Source organism: Salvelinus sp. IW2-2015, unplaced genomic scaffold (assembly GCF_002910315.2).
Source record: "Salvelinus sp. IW2-2015 unplaced genomic scaffold, ASM291031v2 Un_scaffold961, whole genome shotgun sequence".
In the NCBI taxonomy this organism is placed as follows: domain Eukaryota; kingdom Metazoa; phylum Chordata; class Actinopteri; order Salmoniformes; family Salmonidae; genus Salvelinus; species Salvelinus sp. IW2-2015.
Window position 1 is genome coordinate 185,130 of NW_019942665.1, and position 22,563 is coordinate 207,692.

The following is a 22,563-nucleotide window of genomic DNA, read 5'->3' on the forward strand; positions in this document are numbered from 1 at the left end:
ATGAAAACACAACAGAGAGAGAGGGTCAGGATGGGCAGCTACAGTGGGCATAGGGGTCGGCCTGATCCACTGAAACACAGAGAAGAGGTCAGAGGGAGCTACATGGCATAGGGGTCGGCCTGATCCACTGAACACACAGAGAGAGTAGAGGGCAGCTACATGGGCATAGGGGTCGGCCTGATCCACTGAAACACAACAGAGAGAGGTCAGAGGCAGCTACATGGGCATAGGGGTCGGCCTGATCCACTAAACACAACAGAAGAGGTCAGAGGGCAGCTACATGGGCATAGGGTCGGCCTGATCCACTGAAACACAACAGAGAGGTCAGAGGCAGCTACATGGGCATAGGGGTCGGCCTGATCACACTGAAACACATACAGAGAGAGGTCAGAGGGCAGCTACATGGGCATAGGGGTCGCGACTCTTATCACGCGAACACGAACAGAGAGGCAGAAGAGCAGCAGCAGGCGCAGACTAGTGAGGATGTCGGCCTGATCCACTGGAAACACAACAGAAAGAGGTCAGAGGGCAGCTACATGGGCATAGGGTCGGCCTGATCCACTGAAACACAACAGAGAGGTCAGAGGGCAGCTACATGGCATAGGGGTCGGCCTGAATCCACAACAGAGAGAGGTCAGAGGGCAGCTACATGGGCATAGGGGCGGCCTGATCCACTGAAACACAACAGAGAGATCAGAGGGCAGCTACATGGGCATAGGGGTCGGCCTGATCCACTGAAACACAACAGAAGAGGTCAGAGGGCAGCTACATGGGCATAGGGGTCGGCCTGATCCACTGAAACACAACAGAGAGAGGTCAGAGAGCAGCTACATGGGCATAAGGGGTCGCCTGATCCACTGAAACACAACAGAGAGAGGTCAGAGGGCAGCTACATGGGATAGGGGTCGGCCTGATCCACTGAAACACAACAGAGAGGTCAGAGGGCAGCTACATGGGCATAGGGGTCGGCCTGATCCACTGAAACACAAGAGAGGTCAGAGAGCAGCTACATGGCATAGGGTCGCCTGATCCACTGAAACACAACAGAGAGGTCAGAGGGCAGCTACATGGGCATAGGGGTCGGCCTGATCCACTGAAACACAACAGAGAGGTCAGAGGGCACTACATGGGCATAGGGGTCGGCCTGATCCACTGAAACACAACAGAGAGGTCAGAGAGCGCTACATGGGCATAGGGGTCGCTGATCCACTGAAACACAACAGAGAGAGTCAGAGGGCAGCTACATGGGCATAGGGGTCGGCCTGATCACTGAAACACAACAGAGAGAGGTCAGAGGGCAGCTACATGGGCATAGGGTCGGCCTGATCCACTGAAACACAACAGAAGAGGTCAAGAGCAGTAGCAATGCATAGGGTCGGCCTGATCACTGAAACACAACAGAGAGAGGTCAGAGAGCAGCTACATGGGCATAGGGGTCGGCTGATCCCACTGAAACAAAACAGAGAGAGGTCAGAGAGCAGCTACATGGGCATAGGGTCGGCCTGATCCACTGAAACACAACAGAGAGAGTCAGAGGCAGCTACATGGGCAAGGGGTCGGCCTGATCCACTGAAACAACAGAGAGAGTCAGAGGCAGCTACATGGGCATAGGGTCGGCCTGATCCACAACAGAGAGGTCAGAGGGCAGCTACATGGCATAGGGTCGGCCTGATCCACTGAAACACAACAGAGAGAGGTCAGAGAGCAGCTACATGGGCATAGGGTCGGCCTGATCCACTGAAAAACAACAGAGAGAGGTCAGAGGGCAGCTACATGGGCATAGGGGTCGGCCTGATCCACAAACAGAGGTCAGAGGCAGCTACATGGGCATAGGGTCGGCCTGATCCACTGAAACACAAAACGAGAGAGGTACAGGGCAGCTACATGGGCATAGGGGTCGGCCTGATCCACTGAAACACAACAGAGAGGTCAGAGAGCAGCTACACTACCGCTCAAAAGTTTGGAGTCACTTAAAAATGTCCTTGTTTGTTTAAAGAAAAGCACATTTTTGTCCATTAAAATAACAGAAAAATTATCAGAAAACAGTGTAGACATGTTAATGTTGTAAATGACTATTGTCATGGAAACGGCAGATTTCTCATGGAATATCTACATAGGCGTAGAGGCCCATTTATCAGCAACCATCACTCCTGTGTTCCAATGGCACGTTGTGTTAGCTAATCCAAGTTTACATTTTAAAAAGGCTAATCGATCATTAGAAAACCTTTTGCAATTATTTTAGCACAGCTGAAAAACTGTTGTCTGATTAAAGAAGCAATAAAACCGGCCTTTTCTTAGTCTAGTTGAGTATCTGGAGATCAGCATTTTGGTGTTCGATTACAGGCCCAAAATAGCCAGAAACAAATAACTTCTCTGAAACTTGTCAGTCTATACTTGTTCTGAGAAATTAAGACTATTCCATGCGAGAAATTGCCAAGAAACTGAAGATCTCGTACAATTCTGTGTACTACTGCCTTCACAGAACAGCGCAAACTGTCTAACCAGAATAGAGAGAGTGGGAGGCCCGGTGCACAAACTGAGCAAGAGGACAAGTACATTAGAGTGTCTAGTTGAGAAACGGACGCCTCACGAGTCCTCACTGGCATCTTCATTAAATAATACCCGCAAAACACCAAGTCTCAACGTCAACAAGATGGAATATCTACATAGGCGTAGAGGCCCATTATCAGCAACCATCACTCCTGTGTTCCAATGGCACGTTGTGTTAGCTAATCCAAGTTTATCATTTTAAAAAGGCTAATCGATCATTAGAAAACCCTTTTGCAATTATTTTAGCACAGCTGAAAACTGTTGTCTGATTAAAGAAGCAATAAAACCGGCCTTCTTTAGTCTAGTTGAGTATCTGGAGAATCAGCATTTGTGGGTTCGATTACAGGCCCAAAATAGCCAGAAACAAATAACTTTCTCCTGAAACTTGTCAGTCTATACTTGTTCTGAGAAATTAAGACTATTCCATGCGAGAAATTGCCAAGAAACTGAAGATCTCGTACAATTCTGTGTACTACTGCCTTCACAGAACAGCGCAAACTGTCTAACCAGAATAGAGAGAGTGGGAGGCCCCGGTGCACAACTGAGCAAGAGGACAAGTACATTAGAGTGTCTAGTTTGAGAAACGGACGCCTCACGAGTCCTCAACTGGCATCTTCATTAAATAATACCCGCAAAACACCAGTCTCAACGTCAACAGTGAAGAGGGGACTCCGGGATGCTGGCCTTCTAGGCAGAGTTGCAAAGAAAAAAACATATCTCAGACTGGCCAATAAAAATTAAATATTAAGATGGGCAAAAGAACACAGACACTGGACAGAGGAACTCTGCCTAGAAGGCCAGCATCCCGGTGTCGCCTCTTCACTGTTGACGTTGAGACTGGTGTTTGTGGGTACTATTTAATGAAGCTGCCAGTTGAAGACTTGAGGCATCTGTTTCTCAAACTAGACACTCTAATGTACTTGTCCTCCTTGCTCAGTTGTGCACCGGGGCCTACCACTCTTTCTATTCTGGTTAGAGCCTGTTTGTGCTGTTCTGTAAAGGGAATAGTACACAGCGTTGTATGAGATTTTCAGTTTATTGGCAATTTCTCAAAGTTTCAGAATAAAGTTCTTTGTTTCTGACCATTTTGAGCCTGTAATTGAACCCACAAATGCTGATGCTCTAGATACTCAACCAGTCTAAAAGGACAGTTTTATTGCTTCTTCAATCAGAACAACAGTTTTCAGCTGTGCTAACATAATTGCAGAAGGGTTTTCAAGTGATCAATTAGCCTTTTAAAATGATCAACTTGGATTAGCTAACACAACGTGCCATTGGAACACAGGAGTGATGTTTGCTGATAATGGGCCTCTGTACACCTATGTAGATATTCAATTATTTATTTTTTATCAGTCTTTTCCATGTACAATAGTCATTTACAACATTAACAATGTATTTCTGATCAATTTAATGTTATTTTAAATGGACAAAGAAATTGCTTTTCTTTCAAAAACAAGGACATTTCCAAGTGACCCCAAACTTTTGAACGGTAGTGTACATGGGCGCACGGGTCGGCCTGGTCCACTGAGACACAACAGAGAGAGGTCAGAGGTTAGATGGCAGATACATGGACATAGGGCTTGGCCTGGTCTACTGAGACACAACAGAGAGAGGTCAGAAGGCAGCTACATGGGCGTATAGGTAGGCCTGGTCTACTGAGGTGCAACAGAGAGAGGTTAGCTACATGGGCGTAGGGGTCGTCCTGGTCCACTGAGACAACAGAGAGAGAGGTTAGCTACATGGGCGTAGGGGTCGTCCTGGTCCACTGAGGCAACAGAGAGAGAGGTTAGCTACATGGGCGTAGGGGGCGTCCTGGTCCACTGAGGCAACAGAGAGAGAGGTTAGCTACATGGGAAAAGGGGGCGTCCTGGTCCACTGAGGCAACAGAGAGAGAGGTTAGCTACATGGGAAAAGGGGGTCGGCCTGGTCCATTGTGTCTGATAGGGAAGTGAGTTACTGTACTGTACATACATATCTTAGTGGGGAGAGCAGTCTCACAGTTACATTAGGGTCACTTTAGCATCTAGTTCACTCAACTCTATTTTGACTGAACGATGAGCAAACGTTAAGGTTTCGGATGTTAGAAGGAAAGGGGGATACCTAGTCAGTTGTACAACTGAATGCCTTCAACTGAAATGTGTCTTCCGCATTTATCCCAACCCCTCTGAATCAAAGCCATGCCACTGGCTGTATCATAAGGTAAGCAATGTTTGATATGATTCATAAGCATTTCATAAGACCAACCAAAAGGTAACCTGGAAACATTAATGTCATCTAACCTGCTGTTGGTTATACAGTAGAGTATTATTATACCATAACTAACACGCATGCCCATTTCCTTTCTGCCCCTCTCTCCATCATTTCACCCATCCGCTCTATTCTCCTTTCTGCCCCTCTCTCCATCATTTTTCACCCATCCTGTTCTATTCTCCTTTCTGCCCTCTCTCCATCATTTTCCCATCCGTTATTCTCTTTCTGCCCCTCTTCCTCTATTTCACCATCCGCCTCTATTCCTTTCTGCCCCTCTCTCCATCATTTCACCATCGTTCTATTCTCCTTTCTGCCCCTTCTCCATCATTTCACCCATCCGCTTCTATTTCCTTTCTTGCCTCTCTCCATCATTTCACCCATCCGTCTTATTCTCCTTTTCTGCCCCTCTCTCCATCATTTCACCTGTTTCCCTATTCTCCCTTTCTGCCCTCTCTCCATCATTTTCACCATCCGCTCTATTCTCCTTTCTGCCCTCTCTCCTCATGTCACCATGCGCTTCTATTCTTTCAGTGTTATGACTTCATGTGGTGGCCATGCGAGCCCACACCTGCAGAACAATTCAGCCAACCAAATGAAGATCTGGGTCAGTCAAACATCTCTTCCCTCATGATCAGTCATGAGGGGAAATCAGTCATCCATTTAGGTCAGTTGTAATGGTGATGTTGGGTAACAGGGTGGGGGGGGGGGGGGCTGACTGAAGCCATTTTATGAGGCCCTCATCCTCGTTCCCACGTGGGTCGTCATGATTAGGACGAGGAAGCATGAAAAGACATGCTTCTCTTCATCCCTCCCTACAAAGCTATTCACCTACTTAAGCATGTCATAAAGACAACAGGAGGCTTGTGTAACCGCAGTCTCATTTTTCAGGACCGGCTGGCTGGGTGGGTGGTGACTGACCGCTATGTCCCACCAGGGTCTTCCTGATCGTCTACCTGTCCTAAATTCACTAATGGCTGATGATCTTGGAGCTGACAGGCATCGTTATCGAACAAGAATTGACATGTAATTGGACATCTTTGTGTCTATGGGCTTCTATATCTGTGTGTGTGCCTGATGCCATATCGCTGAATTGATTTAATGGGTTAGCTGAATGACGTTTGAGCGGGCTCTTCATGAGATGGATTTCCATGGCTGAACAGCTGCACACAAGCCCAAGATCCCCATGCACAATGCCAAGCGTTGGCTGGAGTGCTGTAACGCTCTTCGCCATTGGACTCTGGAGCAGTGGAAAAACATTCTCCGTAGTGATGAATCACACTTCACCATCTGGCAGTCCAACGGACGAATCTGGGTTTGGCGGATGCCAGGAAAACGCTACCTGCCCCAATGCATAGTGATGTTATATCAGCAAAGGGGGGACCAACTCCATATTAATGCCCATGATTTTGGAATGAGATGTTCGACGAGCAGGCGTCAACATACTTTTGGTTATGTAGTGTAGATAGACAGATGGGAGAGGGAGGGTAAGGTCCCCATCACATAGATCTTGAGGACACACTAGCTCTCTCTGTACATTACATCTCTGCATTATGCACGTAAATGTCATCCTAGGATGGACTGAAAACCAAATGGAGGATGAGAGGAAAAGATCATTTCATATACAAATGCATGCGGGCGCGAGCGCGCATACACACATCTTGGGACAAGCTCTCAATCTCTTAGGTAAATATCATCCACGATGGACTGTAGACCAAATGGGGTAAGAGAGGATAACATCATTTAATGCAGTCGAGTCCACACACAAACTGCAGTCTCTCTCCACCTTTTCAATCTCTGAGACCATCTGATCCTCACACACTCCCTAGGATGTATCCTGCTGGAGTCATAATGAGAAACAGAGATGGATGAAAAAAGGTGAGAATATCTCTCTCTCATCAATAGTAAAACATGGTCCGTTTGGCCAGAGTATAGTTTATAGTATTACTACTACTGTAAGTGCTGTAGTAATGTGTATCTTATGGCATATTGGTGATATGGGTATGTCCAGACAGAGACCAGTAGACCACATTATATTAATGATACTGTACAGTGTATACGATATTTAATGATGATAACATCTTACATCGTATAGGTGGTTTAGGCATCATGGTGGAGATGTCCTGGGACCAATAGAGGGGAACGGAACCCCTGACCTGAACGTACGAAGAGTAACTCCCCGCCGTGAATGACATCACCGACGCATCGTGGATGATCTGCTCAGTCTCCACCTCATTGGCTACGTCGCCCTGCAGAGGACCAGATGAAAACAGGTGAGGGACAATATACAGAGAGAACCACATGGATCTACACACTCTTAGATGGCCCCATAGTTGGTTTTTTCATTGTTCAACAGTTTTGACCTGTAATTGACAGGAGTGGACCATATACTGAACCAGAAAGTCATCCCAAAATGAGCACAGACACACCTTACGACTTTCAATCCTGGCCTAAACTAAGCCGCGCGGAGGGAATAATAGATACATAATTTGGCCTCAAACACAGCATACTGAACCCCTTTACCACCAAACTACACACACAAAGGAGATGCAGAGACACGGTGCTTACATTAACCCCCCCCCCTTTGTGCCATGCTGCTATTATATAACACCGGGGGCGACTTCGCCCTGTTGTCGTGGCGACAAGATAAGGCAGGAGGTTACCTCGCAGTTGGCTCCCCTCTTGAGGAAGCGGGTGCCAGCGAATTTACTGGAGCGCCTGGCGATGAGGGTGACATGAACCGGACGACCGTAGATCAGGAGCTCTTCACACAGAGGTTAAGGTGGGACACACACAGTTGTAATATAAAAAGGCAAAGTGTCATTGGTTTCAAATAACAATTAGTAAATGATTGAAATGGTATTGTAATTCACTCGCCACGCAAAACACCTAGGATAAGAGAGATACTTCAAAGAAGGAGACAAGATAGTGCTTTGGCACTTCCCAACTTACTGTTTCACTACTGGGCAGCTAATATTCAGAAGATTTTGGTCTGGTGTAATTCTCCAAGTACCAACTGGTGCTCAATAGAAGCACATTCTTTCCAATCATCCCCTTCTCTTCTTGAATCTGTGCCCCACTATCCATGTGTCCTTCAGAGTACACTACAAATTCTATTGTGCTCTCTACTTTGAAGATCTGGAAACAATTTTGTCAGCATTTTAGACTTTCTGCACCTTATCTTCTACTCCCTATTTGGAACAACCAGCCATTTCTACCCTCCAATCTTGACCAGGATTTGTTTTTGTGGCGTGAGAGAGGTTTGGTATGTTTCAACTATTTATTATTTTTAGAAGGGACCTTTGCCAGTTTTAATGATCTCGTAGCTAAATGTAATCTGCCTTAATCTCTTCCGCTATTTCAAAGCTCGTAATTTTGTTAGTTCTCACTTTCCTACTTTTCCTTAATTACCTCCTATCACGCTATTAGAAGGGATCCTGTCACTCCCGCAGATATGGGGACATCTCATATGATGTTATGCTCTCCTCTGAAAACCTCTCCCATCAACAAACTAAAGACTTACTGGGGAAGAGAACTTGACCTAACAGATGACTGGTCGGAGGAGGCACTTCTTAGGGTTAACATATTCCTGTGCTCGGTTAAGTTTAAATCAGATCAAAGTGTTGGACAAAATTCATTACAAAAAAGGCAAAAAACGATTCATTTTCCCCCAGAGACAAATGACACAATGCGTAATGTCTCCCGCTGATCACTGTCACATGTTTTACTCATGCTCTAAGCTGTCAAGAGTTTTGTTCTTCCTTTTTAACTACTCTCTCTAAAGGTATTGATATTGACCTGCAGTCTTGTCCTTTGATAGCTATATTTGGACTTCCATTTGTGCTGTCTATTCTCACCTAAAGTAAAGCAGATGTAACGTTTGCTTCACTAGTAGCCCGCCAACAGATTTGGCTTAATTGGAAATCTCCCAAAACAACCGCTGAGTTCTTATGTCTTTTCTTAATTTAGAGTGCATGTACTGCTAACTTTTTTCTGAGATGGCCACCTTTAATTTCCTTTTTTTGACAAATTACACTCTATTGAGCAAGATTAAGAACTTGGGACCAAAAGGGGGGGGAATAGTGTGTTGTGATCTGTTGTACTTTTATTTTCATATTGAATGTTAGTTTGCTTGTTTTTGGGGGGGGAGGGGGCTTCTCCAATAAGAAAAGGGGGAAAAAAATATTGGTACTCATGTCAAGAATTGTAAAGTGTATGCATTTATATGTCTAATTCAAGAAAGGGAGAAATTGCCCCTGCCAATCACTGTTCCCCTCCATCTCTCTCGCACTAATTTCCTAAGTCCCTCTCTTAACTCTGTTTTCCTCTTTACCTCCATCACTTCCTCCATCTCTGTGCCTTTCTTCACCCCTCCCCCTCCTCAGTTTCCTTCTAGGAATTCTTCTGCCTGGGTTTCTCTGGGAAAAGAACCATGAGAAGGATGACTTCCAGGAACCGTTGTCTAAACCCAGCGTCTGCAATGTGGCCCCCACTGCCCCTCTAACCAGCCAACCTGGTGAGACACACACACTTAACCCTCGTGCTATTCAGCAATATTTGCTGTAAACCAGTGGTCCTCAACTGGTTGTCTCAGGACCCAAATTGAACCAAAATTTCTCAGTCGCAACCCAATATTAGCATCCCATTTTGTTGTTGCAAAAATACAATCTGGAAAACTATATTGATAGTAAATGTAGCAATTATATGATAAGGGAACAACATTCCCCCCTTTTTCCATTGTCAATAACTCTAATTTGCCAATATTCTTGATGAAGAATGTTAATAAGCTGACTGGTTTGAGACCACAAAATCAACCAAATCCGCTAAATAGCACTGCTAATAGCTCCAGATAAGAAAATACTGTGATTGAAAAAATAGTTTCAGAAATAAAACAAATAATAAATGTAAGTAGGTTCATTATCATTTCCCCACACTTTCTACATAGTTTTAGTTGTTTAAGTTCAGACTGAAGTATTTTTGTTTATACTATCCATTTTCTCTTTCATCTCGCCATCACTGGGATACTGGGGAGTTCACTTATTCATCTCATGACTGTGGAGGAGGTGATTCATTATTACTTGCGTATATAAAAAGCCAAGAACAACTTCAGTCAAGCAGAAGAGTCATTAGCTAAAACCTCTCATGGCTAAGAGGTGCAATGAATGGTTATAATGTCTTAATGTCTGCTTATAAGATCTGCACTGACGGATAGTTAAACTGGGCTCTCAAAATCAGGGACACAATTCATCAGATTTAGTTATTCTCAAGCACTTCTACCCAAGCCCCAAGCATCCACACTCAAATATGCATCAATATAACCAAACCATGCATCAATATAACCAATGTAGGCATACATTTTGTTTCAAGTGTGTTTTTCTTTGGCTTAGTGGAGACATTAGCTGTGCGTTCCTAGTCTAAACAAAAAGAAACTGTCTAGCTAACCTAATCATGTTTTTATTTTCCACCTCATATACCAGATGGGCAAAGCATGCAAATGCGGTACTGTTTTCATACCTGATAAGCATTGCTTAATACTTTTATATAGACCATAATATAAACACAAATCGCTTAATGCAGCTTAGCAGACTGACGAGCATCTGGCTCATTAGGTATTCCAAGTGCCCCCCAAACAGAAAAAAAATAATAATAATGGTATTCCGTGTGTTGTGGAACAAGAGGCAGGCACACACTTTCCAGTGAGCAGCATGCCAGACACATGATAGGGGGCAAAAAAGAAAACTCGGCCAACCAGCAGCCTATCGAACAAACAATAGACCAGTCGATTAAATTGTCAGCCCTAGTGGATACCAACATCTGGAACATGGCAAAAGCACCAAGTCACTGACACAAGCACACATGCACATTTGCAGCACCTGACTACTAAACTGAACACTCTACTTTGCAGGTCGTAACCAGGCAGGAGGAAAAGGATACTGGACTGGCCACAGGTCGTAACCAGGCAGGAGGAAAAGGATACTGGACTGGCCACCAGGTCGTAAAACCAGGCAGGAGGAAAAGGTTACTGGACTGGCCACAGGTCGTAACCAGGCAGGAGGAAAAGGATACTGCACTGGCCCACAGTCGTAACCAGGCAGGAGGAAAAGGATTACTGCATGGCCACAGGTCGTAACCAGGCAGAGGAAAAGGATACTGGACTGGCCACAGGTCGTAACCCAGGCAGAGGAAAAGGATACTGACTGGCCACAGGTCGTAACCAGGCAGGAGGAAAAGGAACTGACTGGCCACAGGTCGTAACCAGGCAGGAGGAAAAGGATACTGACTGGCCACAGGTCGTAACCAGGCAGGAGGAAAAGGATACTGGACTGGCCACAGGTCGTAACCAGGCAGGAGGAAAAAGGATACTGGACTGGCCACAGTCGTAACCAGGCAGGAGGAAAAGGATACTGGACTGGCCACAGGTCGTAACCAGGCAGGAGGAAAAGGATACTGGACTGCCACAGGTCGTAACCAGGCAGGAGGAAAAGGATACTGGACTGCCACAGGTCGTAACCAGGCAGGAGGAAAAGGATACTGGACTGGCCACAGGTCGTAACCAGGCAGAGGAAAAGGATACTGGACTGGCCACAGGTCGTAAACCAGGCAGGAGGAAAAGGATACTGGACTGGCCACAGGTCGTAACCAGGCAGGAGGAAAAGGATACTGGGACTGGCCACAGGTCGTAACCAGGCAGGAGGAAAAGGATACTGGACTGGCCACAGGTCGTAACCAGGCAGGAGGAAAAAGGATACTGGACTGGCCACAGGTCGTAACCAGGCAGGAGGAAAAGGATACGGACTGGCCACAGGTCGTAACCAGGCAGAGAAAAGATACTGGACTGGCCACAGGTCGTAACCAGGCAGGAGGAAAAGGATATCTGACTGGCCACAGGTCGTAACCAGGCAGGAGGAAAAGGATACTGGACTGGCCACAGGTCGTAACCAGGCAGGAGGAAAAGGAACTGGACTGGCCACAGGTCGTAACCAGCAGGAGAAAAAGGATACTGGACTGGCCACAGGTTCGTAACCAGGCAGGAGGAAAAGGATACTGGACTGGCCACAGTCGTAACCAGGCAGGAGGAAAAGGATACTGACTGGCCACAGGTCGTAACCAGCAGGAGGAAAAAGGATACTGGACTGGCCACAGGGCGTAACCAGGCAGGAGGAAAAGGATACTGGATGGCCACAGGTCGTAACCAGGCAGGAGGAAAAGGATACTGGACTGCCACAGGTCGTAACCAGGCAGAGGAAAAGGATACTGGACTGGCCACAGGTCGTAACCAGGCAGGAAGGAAAAGGATAACTGGACTGGCCCACAGGTTCGTTAACCAGGCAGGAGGAAAAGGATACTGGACTGGCCACAGGTCGTAACCAGGCAGGAGGAAAAGGATACTGGACTGGCCACAGGTCGTAACCAGGCAGGAGGAAAAGGATACTGGACTGGCCACAGAAGCCATGGATGATGTACATGAGCCAATCAGGATGCACCGTGTCCTTGACGCGCTCCAGGAGCTTGCCGTTCCACACGTACTTGGCGTACGGTTCACTCTGGAGGCCGTGGAACACTGCAGCGGAACCATGACATAGGAACACAAAACACCACAGAACAGCTTACATGGACAGGATCAAGGAGGGGATGGTTTACCACCGATACAGTAGATTAGAACATGGAAACTGTATTGAGGAGAGACAGATGAGCTGAATAAAGACTTTGGTTTTCCTGATCAACCTTTTAGCTGGTGAATGGCTTTATGAGTGGCTTGAGTTGTGAGGATCTTTTTCTATTTGGAACCAGTGACTGACTTAACAGTTATAACATCAAGAAAACATAACCAAGTGTAACATACAACTCCTTTTTTTGTGCTAACAAATGAAATGTGTTCAATAGAGTGTATTCACAAAAACTGGAACTGGAGTTTAGGGAAAGTGTGAGGGGGCAGGAGCTGTCTGACCTTGTGTGGGCAGGCCCTCGTCCTCGAAGATGTCGAAGCTGTCCTGCTGTCTGCTGCTCCGTGTGTGCACCTCCTCCACTGTGCCCGGGTCACACGGGCTATGCAGCAGCGTCAGGTTGTACTGCAGGGAGTGGCTCAGGTCATAGCTGTAGCTGGGGGGGGGGTCAAAGTTCATAGGTGAAAAGGTTAACGAGGAAGAAGAACACTTCGATAATCAGAAATCAACGAGATGGATGAATGGAGTGATGCGTAAAAACAATAATGATAGAGGAATGACCGAAAAAAAATCATTTTGTTTTACACCTGACAGTACGTCTATTTTTTTTAAATATATTTTTTTCTTGACGATATACAATGTTTTTTTCCTTGAGGATATAAAAAAAGGTAAGGTCCAAAATGTATCTTCACCTGTCGCTAGGGAGAAAAATTACCAGCTTGACAACAAGTCTGAGTGAGAACTAATAGAAGGTCATCTGCGGAGCGAGTCGTGACTACACTAAGTCAATACAGACCCTTTAGTACAGCTACTGCTACAGTGGGCTTTAGATGGTAGGTGCTGAAGGGCATGATTCCAAGAGGAGTTACGGATACACCAGATGGGTATTTTGAGCTCTCTGTGTGTCACTCTGGCTTAATGACGAAAAACTGACAGACACTTCAGAAAGGAGTCCAAACAGTACTTTAATGATACATAACTATTGGTGGCAGTGATGTCATCTCTTATGTGTTTTTGTAAGAGAATTCAATGAAAGAAAATACAATCTAATTCAATGGATGGATGGAAATAAAAGATAACCGTTTGTTTTAATGAGATGTACACTGAGATAAAAACATTAGGAACACTTTCCTAATATTGAGTTGCCCCCCTTTTTGGCATCAGAACAGCCTCAACTCGTATGGGAATGGACTCTACAAGGTGTCGAAAGCGTTCCACAGGGATGCTGGCCCATGTTGACTCCAATGCTTCCAACAGTTATGTCAAGTTGGCTGGATGTCCTTTGGGTGGGTGGACCATTCTTGATACACAGGAAACTGTTGAGTGTGAAAAACCCAGCAGCGTTGCAGTTCTTGACACACTCAAATCGGTGCGCCTGGCATACTCTGTTCAAAAGGCACTTAAATCTTTTGTCTTCCCCATTCCCCCTCTGAATGGCACACATACACAATCCATGTCTCAATTGTCTCAAGGCTTAAAAATCCTTCTTTAACCTGTCTCCTCCCCTTCAGCTACACTGATTGAAGTGGATTTCAATAAGGGATCATAGCTTTCACCTGGATTCACCTGGTCAGTCTGTCATGGAACGTGTTTTGTACACTCAGTGTATATTTGTGTAGTTTTAATGAGGATGTTGATACATAAATCCATAAGAGTGTGGCTCTGTCCTCTCTCACCGACTCATAACATCACTGCAATAAAAGATCCAGTCTTGAAAGTGTGTGTGTGTGTGTGTGTGTGTGTGTGTGTGTGTATGTGTATGCACATGAGAGGGATAACCTCAGATATACTGTACATCTTGTGTGACATTTGTTCCAACAAAGTAACATACAAAAAAAGGGAAGAACTGAATAGCGTTTGACAGGTTCCATACTGCAGCAAACACCTGAGCATCCTGATCACCAAGGCTTGTGACAAACAAAAGCATTGACTTGACAAACAACAGAAGAGCTATGTGGAGGAGTGGGTATTTTTAAGATCTCACACACTTACTTACCTGAAGTAGAAGTTACTGGACAGGTCCACATTCTGAAAGATCCTCACGTATCTATAAGAGGAGAAATAAACAGTCCCAATCTCTTATGGTTAAGACCTGCATCAATGACATAATACTGGTTGTGACTAGACAGAGTACAGCTACGACCGGAATTGACTTTTCGTAGCAGTTCAGGAGAGCATTTGAGCTAACCCTAACCCCTTTCCTAACATTAACCCAATTCTCCTAACCTGCCACGTGGCTGCGTAAGTTCTCCTAACCTGCTACGAAAAAGTAACTTCTGGTCGTAGCTGTATCCCACCTAGTCAGAACCTCAAATACTAGTGGCAGGAGTTTTTCCTGTCGCATCACCACAGTCACATGACCAGAGTCGTCAGGTCACATAGGAAACAGTCCTAGTCTTTGAGATATAACATCATACATGTTACTTTCTCATCTCAATGAAAAGGGGAGACTAGAAAATGTCATAATCATTTGCTGTGCATGGCAGGTTATTTAGACCTATATACTGAGTGATCCTTAGCTGGTCACACAGTGAAGCCGTCACACTGTGTGTGTGTAAACAGAGAGAAACAAGTGAGAGAAAGAGGAAAGTGGAAGGAAAGGAGAAAATCTCCAGTGGGATGTTGGGTATATAACGGTTGACCTACTGTACCTGGCCTCGTCAGGATGTGTCACCCTCACTGAGTCGTTGGGGATGTAGATCATGTTAGTATCCTCTATCTTGTATATGGAGTGACCACCAATGTCGGCCATCTTCCTCCGCTTGGTGATCAACACGAGGTAATAACCCTCAAGGAATCGGACAAAGCCTGCAAGACCAGGACAATGAATACACATGAACAGCACACATACGATTAGTATTACTATAGGACACCTCAAACCACCCAGATAACATTTTCATACATCTATGTACAATATCTATTCTCATCTCAACAATCAAATGAGTGCCTATCTATGTATGTATGTGTGTCTTCATGATAGATGAGACCACTTGTTTTTCACGCTGCATGACCACAACACTCACAGTCTGTTCATCTGTCTTACATCCTTCATTATCACCTTCAAAATCTTTATTTTAAATATATATATATATATATATATATATATATATATATATATATATATATTCAATTACAAAATAATATGCTTTCAGTCCTGGAATGTGTATTCACTACTGTAATACACAGAGATATACTGCTTCACGGAAAAGCAGAACAGATGTTCTCTGAGAGCATATTATTGTTTGTCAATCATATTAGTCAGGCTGTTTTCATAAGATCTCCTCTTGGAGGTCATGAACCGCTAGAAACACAGACCACAAGCGCCATGTCGCTTGGACCAGGGATTCCCAAACTCGGTCCTGGGCCCCCACTCCGATGTACGTTAATGGGAGGGGATGAGACCATAGGCAAATCTACAGGTTACGCATCCTCCTGGGGGAAATAACCTACTGGGGATAGATGAGAGAAACATCCCTAGAAACAGCATAGGATAAATTCATATGGATAAATGATATTAAGCATAAATGGTTTGAGGATTGGGGATGAGAGAATGGACATTTTGTACCTCAAAATGATACCCTTACCCATTTTACATCATCAGAACCACCCATGTTCTTGCCGTGACACATTGACATTCAATTTCCTTGCTTTGTCTGGGTCGGTGTGAGTGATTTCCTAGATCAGTGGTTCCCAAATTGAACTCAGTCCGGCGTTCAACTTACTCTTGAAAGTTGTAATAGTAGAATGCAAAAGGTGTCATTTAGAAATTGGGCAGTGCATCATCAGTTCCTCTTGTCATCGCAAACCGTAGAGAGCTATTTGTCCAATGCTGGAAGGTGTGACATTAGTGCTAGTACGAACTCGGACACAGGCACAGAGAAACACAACAGATAGAGGTAAGGGTAAATCCAGAATATTTACTTAAGGTCTTCATAGCAAAACAACAAAGCAAGGGCCCACGAGAACACTGAACAAAACATGAGACCTGAGCAACTGGCCCAGTCCACAGAGGAACCTAAATAGTCATCCAGCAGGTGATCCCAATAAGCCCAATCAGGGTCACCTGGATACTAGAAGTAACCCAAGGGTGTTCTCCAGTGGCAACCTCTGGTGTACACTCAAGGGAGAAAACCTGACCTGTGACAGAAGGGGGGGCCTGAGTGAAAAAGTTTGAGAACCCCTGTTCTAGATCACCATCCAGCTCAATACAGAGGACTTCCAAGAAATGTTTCTCTGTAGGCCATGCCATGTTACCTACGTAGCCAATTGCAGTGATTGTCAATTTCAGATAGAAAAATAGATTGGGTGTCTGTGGGTGTGAATGTTTAAACCATATTAGTGCTGAACGATTAACTGAAAAGTTGGTTATTTTTCAGTTTTTAAAACAACTAAATTGACAGATGTCAGTTCAATTATTTGAATTCCAATTCTCAATGCCTCAATTGCGTTGAAGTTTCTCTAGAGATAAATCAGATCATGTCCGAATTGTGCGATGTAGTAGGGAGTTGTAGATTCCAACAGACCAATGTTCTACATAATTATCACATTTTCAGCGCTAAACTAACTACAATGACCATAATCCATTGTACACCTGTTTCTTTTAGCCTGCGACATATAGGCATGAAAATGCCTGATCAAAAGGGATAGGCCTACTTTGAGAGCAATTGCTTCACGAGGTATCCATGGAGGGCCTAGTCTCTGCTGGTTTTTCCTTTCATTTCAGACCTAGACAACCAGGTGAAGGGAATTCCTTACTAATTAATGACCTCATCAATCAAGTACAAGGGAGGAGCAAAACTCTGCAGACACTCGGCCCTCCGTGGAGTTTGACACATATGATCTAAGTGATTGTTGGTATTTATGAGTATGCCTTATTTACTTTGAAGAACTATTAAAATAGTGATTTTCTCAGACAGCATAGGCAACAGCTTTATAGAGAGGAGAAAATAACTTGGAATTAATTAATAAAATCAAATTAAACAAATGTAATATACACAACAACTGAAGTATTTTATTTAAAAGTAAAGTCATGTGAATAAATGGTTAATAAGTCAGAAGCAGTAATGGGCAGTCACTACCACCATGGGACTTTCCTTACTTGTTTTATTCTGTGTAGTTACAGAATTCAATCCACATAATGAAACCGAAATCATTTTTTTATAATCGAACTGAGACTACCTCAAAAAGCAGTAGTCGCTCAGCCCTATACTAAATTAAAATCGCAGTTATCAAAAAACATTATTTTTCGTGTTATAGCCTAACTAGACAATAGGCTATAAAGGCCTGGGGAAAGTTGTGTAATTTAAAATAAAACCAGAGAGGAACTTTAGGCTTCTTTGGGGAATTTGCGAGGCGTGCAAAGACATGTTTTTCTGCCTGGCCCCTCCCTCCCCTCTCTCCCTTGCGCTAGCTTGTGTGGGGCGTATTCATTATTCTTTGTGAGATACAGCATTCCATTGAGAGATACAGCTTTTGATTGCCGATAGATAGAACCATGCACTAGGCCTGACTGTCTGCCTGGTGGCCGACCTGCATACTGTGCACCTCCCCTCTCTCTCCCCGTCCCTGGATCGCTATGAATGTGCTTATTTTCTCAGAAGTACGGCAACTAATAAGTCTCCTCCGTTTCAAAAACACTGAATCTTAGGAGTCGATCCCTAGCGAAATCAAATCTTGACACTCAGAAATGGGAGTCGACACCGGGCGTCGACGTGCAAGGCGTCCAGGCAGTAGCAGTTATAGCTTGTAAGGCTCCCTGGGCGAACCCCCCTTTCAGCGCCCCACCCGGCAACAACAAAAACAAAAAAGCACCATTCTGCACTAACTAATTTTTATTCAGACATTTGGAAAAACACAAATAAATAATCATAACATTTAAAACTATATAAATAACAATATATACAAAAATAAGACTCATAAATATCAAAAAGAAGTAACAAAGACAAATAGAAACAAATGTGTTGATTTGGCACTCGGGCATCAATACATTACCCATCCCTCAACACTGTCAACTAAGAGTCAAGGCCAAACCAATTCACCTTGGTGGTGTGCAGACTGGTTTTATATTATTCTTAACGATTTCACACAAACCAGAAAAAAATTGAACAGTATGATGAATGAATTGTGGTTTATTTGGTAGCATTTCGTAGTGTGACTGATTTTACTAATTGCATTAGTGCTGTACAAAAAGTTAGATGTGCACTATTTGATAGATTCCCCCGCTCCCCCTACCTTGGGTTTCCAGTGGGGAGATCTGAGGTCAACCTACCCCCACCCCATCTCATACTTCTGAGTGGCAGTAGTAGCCTGTCTAGCTCACAAACTAGAAATCAGGGAGCCCACTCCGACAAGGTTAATTGACCCACAGTCCTACACGGTGACATGATATCATTGACGTGACGTGCAAATGAGCGCTAGAAAACCGATCTCTCATATGTCACCATTACGATTTTTTTTTGTGCGGGTGCCCCGTGCCGCCCCCGACAAGATACCGCCTTAGGTGGCTGCCCATGTCACCTATACCTAAATCCGCCACTGCGTCCAGGAATCAATTATTTTGGAGTCCACTCTACACTATGTCATCATAATTAACGGTTCGAAAGGCAAGCAACAGCAGCGAAGTCCTGTTTGGCACGACTGTGAAGTTAAAAAAGAAGGAAATACAACTTAGCAAGGTGGAATTGAGGTACGGAAATGATAGTACAGGTGCAATGCTTAACCGTCTGAAAGGGACTGACCGTGAGACATAGCCGTGGGAAGCAAGTGTGCTAATGGTGCTGCAGCACTCCCTGATAAAATCACAGTATTTTTTCTCTCTCACAAAAGTAGTGAACTGTACCTTTACTACTCCTGTATGAGCGCACCTAAATAGCAGCATCCCTCACCCCCATATAGTTTTAATGTAAAAAACGATAAGGTATCATGGGCAGAGGTGGCCTGCACCCTGGCTTACATGCACTTCACCTGTGTGTGTGTGTGTGCATATATATATATATATTTTTTTTTAACACACACATACAGTTGAAGTCAGAAGTTGACATACACCTTAGCCAAATACATTTAAACTCAGTTTTTCACAATTCCTGACATTTAATCCGAGTAAAAATTAACTGTCTTAGGTCAGTTAGGATCACCACTTTATTGTATGAATGTGAAATGTCAGAATAATAGTAGAGAATGATTTATTTCAGCTTTATTTCTTTCATCACATTCCCAGTGGGTCAGAAGTTTACATACACTCAATTAGTATTTGGTAGCATTGCCTTTAAATTGTTTAACTTGGGTCAAACGTTTCCGGTAGCCTTCTACAAGCTTCCCACAATAAGTTGGGTGAATTTTGGCCCATTCCTCCTGACAGAGCTGGTATAGGATTAAGGTCAGGGCTTTGTGATGGCCACTCCAATGCCTTGACTTTGTTGTCCTTAAGCCATTTTGCCACTATTTTGGAAGTATGCTTGGGGTCATTGTCCATTTGGAAGACCCATTTGCAATCAAGATTCAACTTCCTGACTGATGTCTTGAGATGTTGCTTCAATACATCCACATAATTTTCTGTCCTCATGATGCCATCTATTTGTGAAGTGCACAAGTCCCTACTGCAGCAAAGCACCCCCACAACATGATGCTGCCACCCCCGTTCTTCACGGTTGGGATGGTGTTCTTCGGCTTGCAAGCCAACCCCCTTTTTTCTCCAAAGATAACGATGGTCACTATGGCCAAACAGTTCTATTTTTGTTTCATCAGACCAGAGGACATTTCTCCAAAAAGTACAATCTTTGTCCCCATGTTTTTATTTTTTATTTTATTTCACCAGGTAGGCTAGCTGAGAACAAGTTCTCATTTACAACTGCGACCTGGCCAAGATAAAGCAAAGCAGTGTGACACAGACAACAACACAGAGTTACACATGGAGTAAACAATAAACAAGCCAATAACACAATAAACAAGTCAATGACACAGAAGAAAATAAGTCTATATACAGTGTGTGCAAAAGGCATGAGGAGGTAGGCAATAAATAGGCCATAGTGGCGAAGAATTACAATTTAGCAGATTAACATTGGAGTGATAAATGAGCAGATGATGATGTGCAAGTAGAGATACTGGTGTGCAAAAGAGCAGAAAAGTAAATAAAAACAGTATGGGGATGAGGTAGGTAGATTGGGTGAGCTATTTACAGATGGACTATGTACAGCTGCAGCGATCGGTTAGCTGCTCAGATAGCAGATGTTTCAAGTTGGTGAGGGAAATAAAAGTCTCCAGCTTCAGCGATTTTTGCAATTCATTCCAGTCACTGGCAGCAGAGAACTGGAAGGAAAGGTGGCCAAATGAGGTGTTGGCTTTGGAGATGATCAGTGAGATATACCTGCTGGAACGTGTGCTACGGGTGGGTGTTGTTATCGTGACCAGTGAGCTGAGATAAGGCGGAGCTTTACCAAGCATAGACTTATAGATGACCTGGAGCCAGTGGGTCTGGCGACGAATATGTAGCGAGGGCCAGCTGACTAGAGCATACAGGTCGCAGTGGTATAAGGTGATTTGGTAACAAAACGGATGGCACTGTGATAGCAAACTGGATGCAGTCTGAGTAGAGTATGTGCAGTTGCAAACCGGTCTGGCTTTTTTATGGCGGTTTTGGAGCAGTGGCTTCTTCCTTGCTGAGCGGCCTTTTAGGTTGTCGATATAGGACTTGTTAACTGTGGATATAGATACTTTTGTACCCGTTTCCTCCAGCATCTTCACAAGGTCCTTTGCTGTTGTTCTGGGATTGATTTGCACTTTTCGCACCAAAGTACGTTCATCTCTAGGAGACAGAACGCGTCTTCTTCCTGATGGGTATGATGGCTGCGTGGTCCCATGGTGTTTATACTTGCGTACCATTTTTTGTACAGATGAACGTGGTACCTTCAGGCATTTGGAAATTGCCTTCAAGCAGGTCTTGGCTGATTTATTTTGATTTTCACCATGATGTCAAGCAAAGAGGCACTGAGTTTAAAGGTAGGCCTTGAAATACATCCACAAGTACACCTCCAATTGACTCAAATGATGTCAATTAGCCTATCAGAAGCTTCTAAAGCCATGACATAATTTTCTGGAATTTTCCAAGCTGTTTAAAGGCACAGTCAACTTAGTGTATGTAAACTTCTGACCCACTGGAATTGTGATACAGTGAATTATAAGGGAAATAATCTGTCAGTAAACAATTGTTGCACAAAGTAGATGTCCTAACCGACTTGCCAAAACTATAGTTTAACAAGAAATTTGTGGAGCGGTTGAAAAACAAGTTTTAAATGACTCCAACCTAAGTGTATGTAAACTTCCAACTTCAACTCTGTATATATACACTGCTCAAAAAAATAAAGGGAACACTTAAACAACACAATGTAACTCCAAGTCAATCACACTTCTGTGAAATCAAACTGTCCACTTAGGAAGCAACACTGATTGACAATAAATTCCACATGCTGTTGTGCAAATGGAATAGACAAAAGGTGGAAATTATAGGCAATTAGCAAGACACCCCCAATAAAGGAGTGGTTCTGCAGGTGGTGACCACAGACCACTTCTCAGATCCATTGCTTCCTGGCTGAATGTTTTGTCACTTTTGAATGCTGGCGGTGCTTTCTTACTGCTAGTGGTAGCATGAGACGGAGTCTACAACCCACACAAGTGGCTCAGGTAGTGCAGCTCATCCAGGATGGCACATCAATGCGAGCTGTGGCAAGAAGGTTTGCTAGTTCTGTCAGCGTAGTGCCAGAGCATGGAGGCACTACAGGAGACAGGCCAGTACATCAGGAGACGTGGAGGAGGCCGTCGGAGGGCAACAACCCAGCAGCAGGACCGCTACCTCCGCCTTTGTGCAAGGAGGAGCTGCCAGAGCCCTGCAAAATGACCTCCAGCAGGCCACAAATGTGAATGATGTTTCCACCCCCATGCTTCACAGTAGGTATGGGTGTTCTTTGGATGCAACTCAGGCATTCTTTGTCCTCCAAACACGACGAGTTGAGTTTTTACCAAAAGTTCTATTTTGTTTCATCTGACATATGACATTCTCCAATCTTCTTGGATCATTCCAAATGCTCTCTAGCAAACTTCAGACGGGCCT

At 44.4% G+C, this 22,563-nt stretch overlaps 1 protein-coding gene across 1 annotated transcript in view; it reads right to left on the reverse strand.

Moving 5' to 3' along the window:
• The window catches only part of fig4a (FIG4 phosphoinositide 5-phosphatase a), a 116,897-nt gene that overhangs the window by 78,551 nt on the left and 15,783 nt on the right, over positions 1-22,563 (reverse strand). The window contains 6 exon segments of the mRNA XM_024136581.1: positions 6,884-7,046; positions 7,461-7,561; positions 12,230-12,358; positions 12,746-12,897; positions 14,458-14,508; positions 15,113-15,269. Coding sequence (XP_023992349.1) covers positions 6,884-7,046; positions 7,461-7,561; positions 12,230-12,358; positions 12,746-12,897; positions 14,458-14,508; positions 15,113-15,269 — 753 coding nt within the window.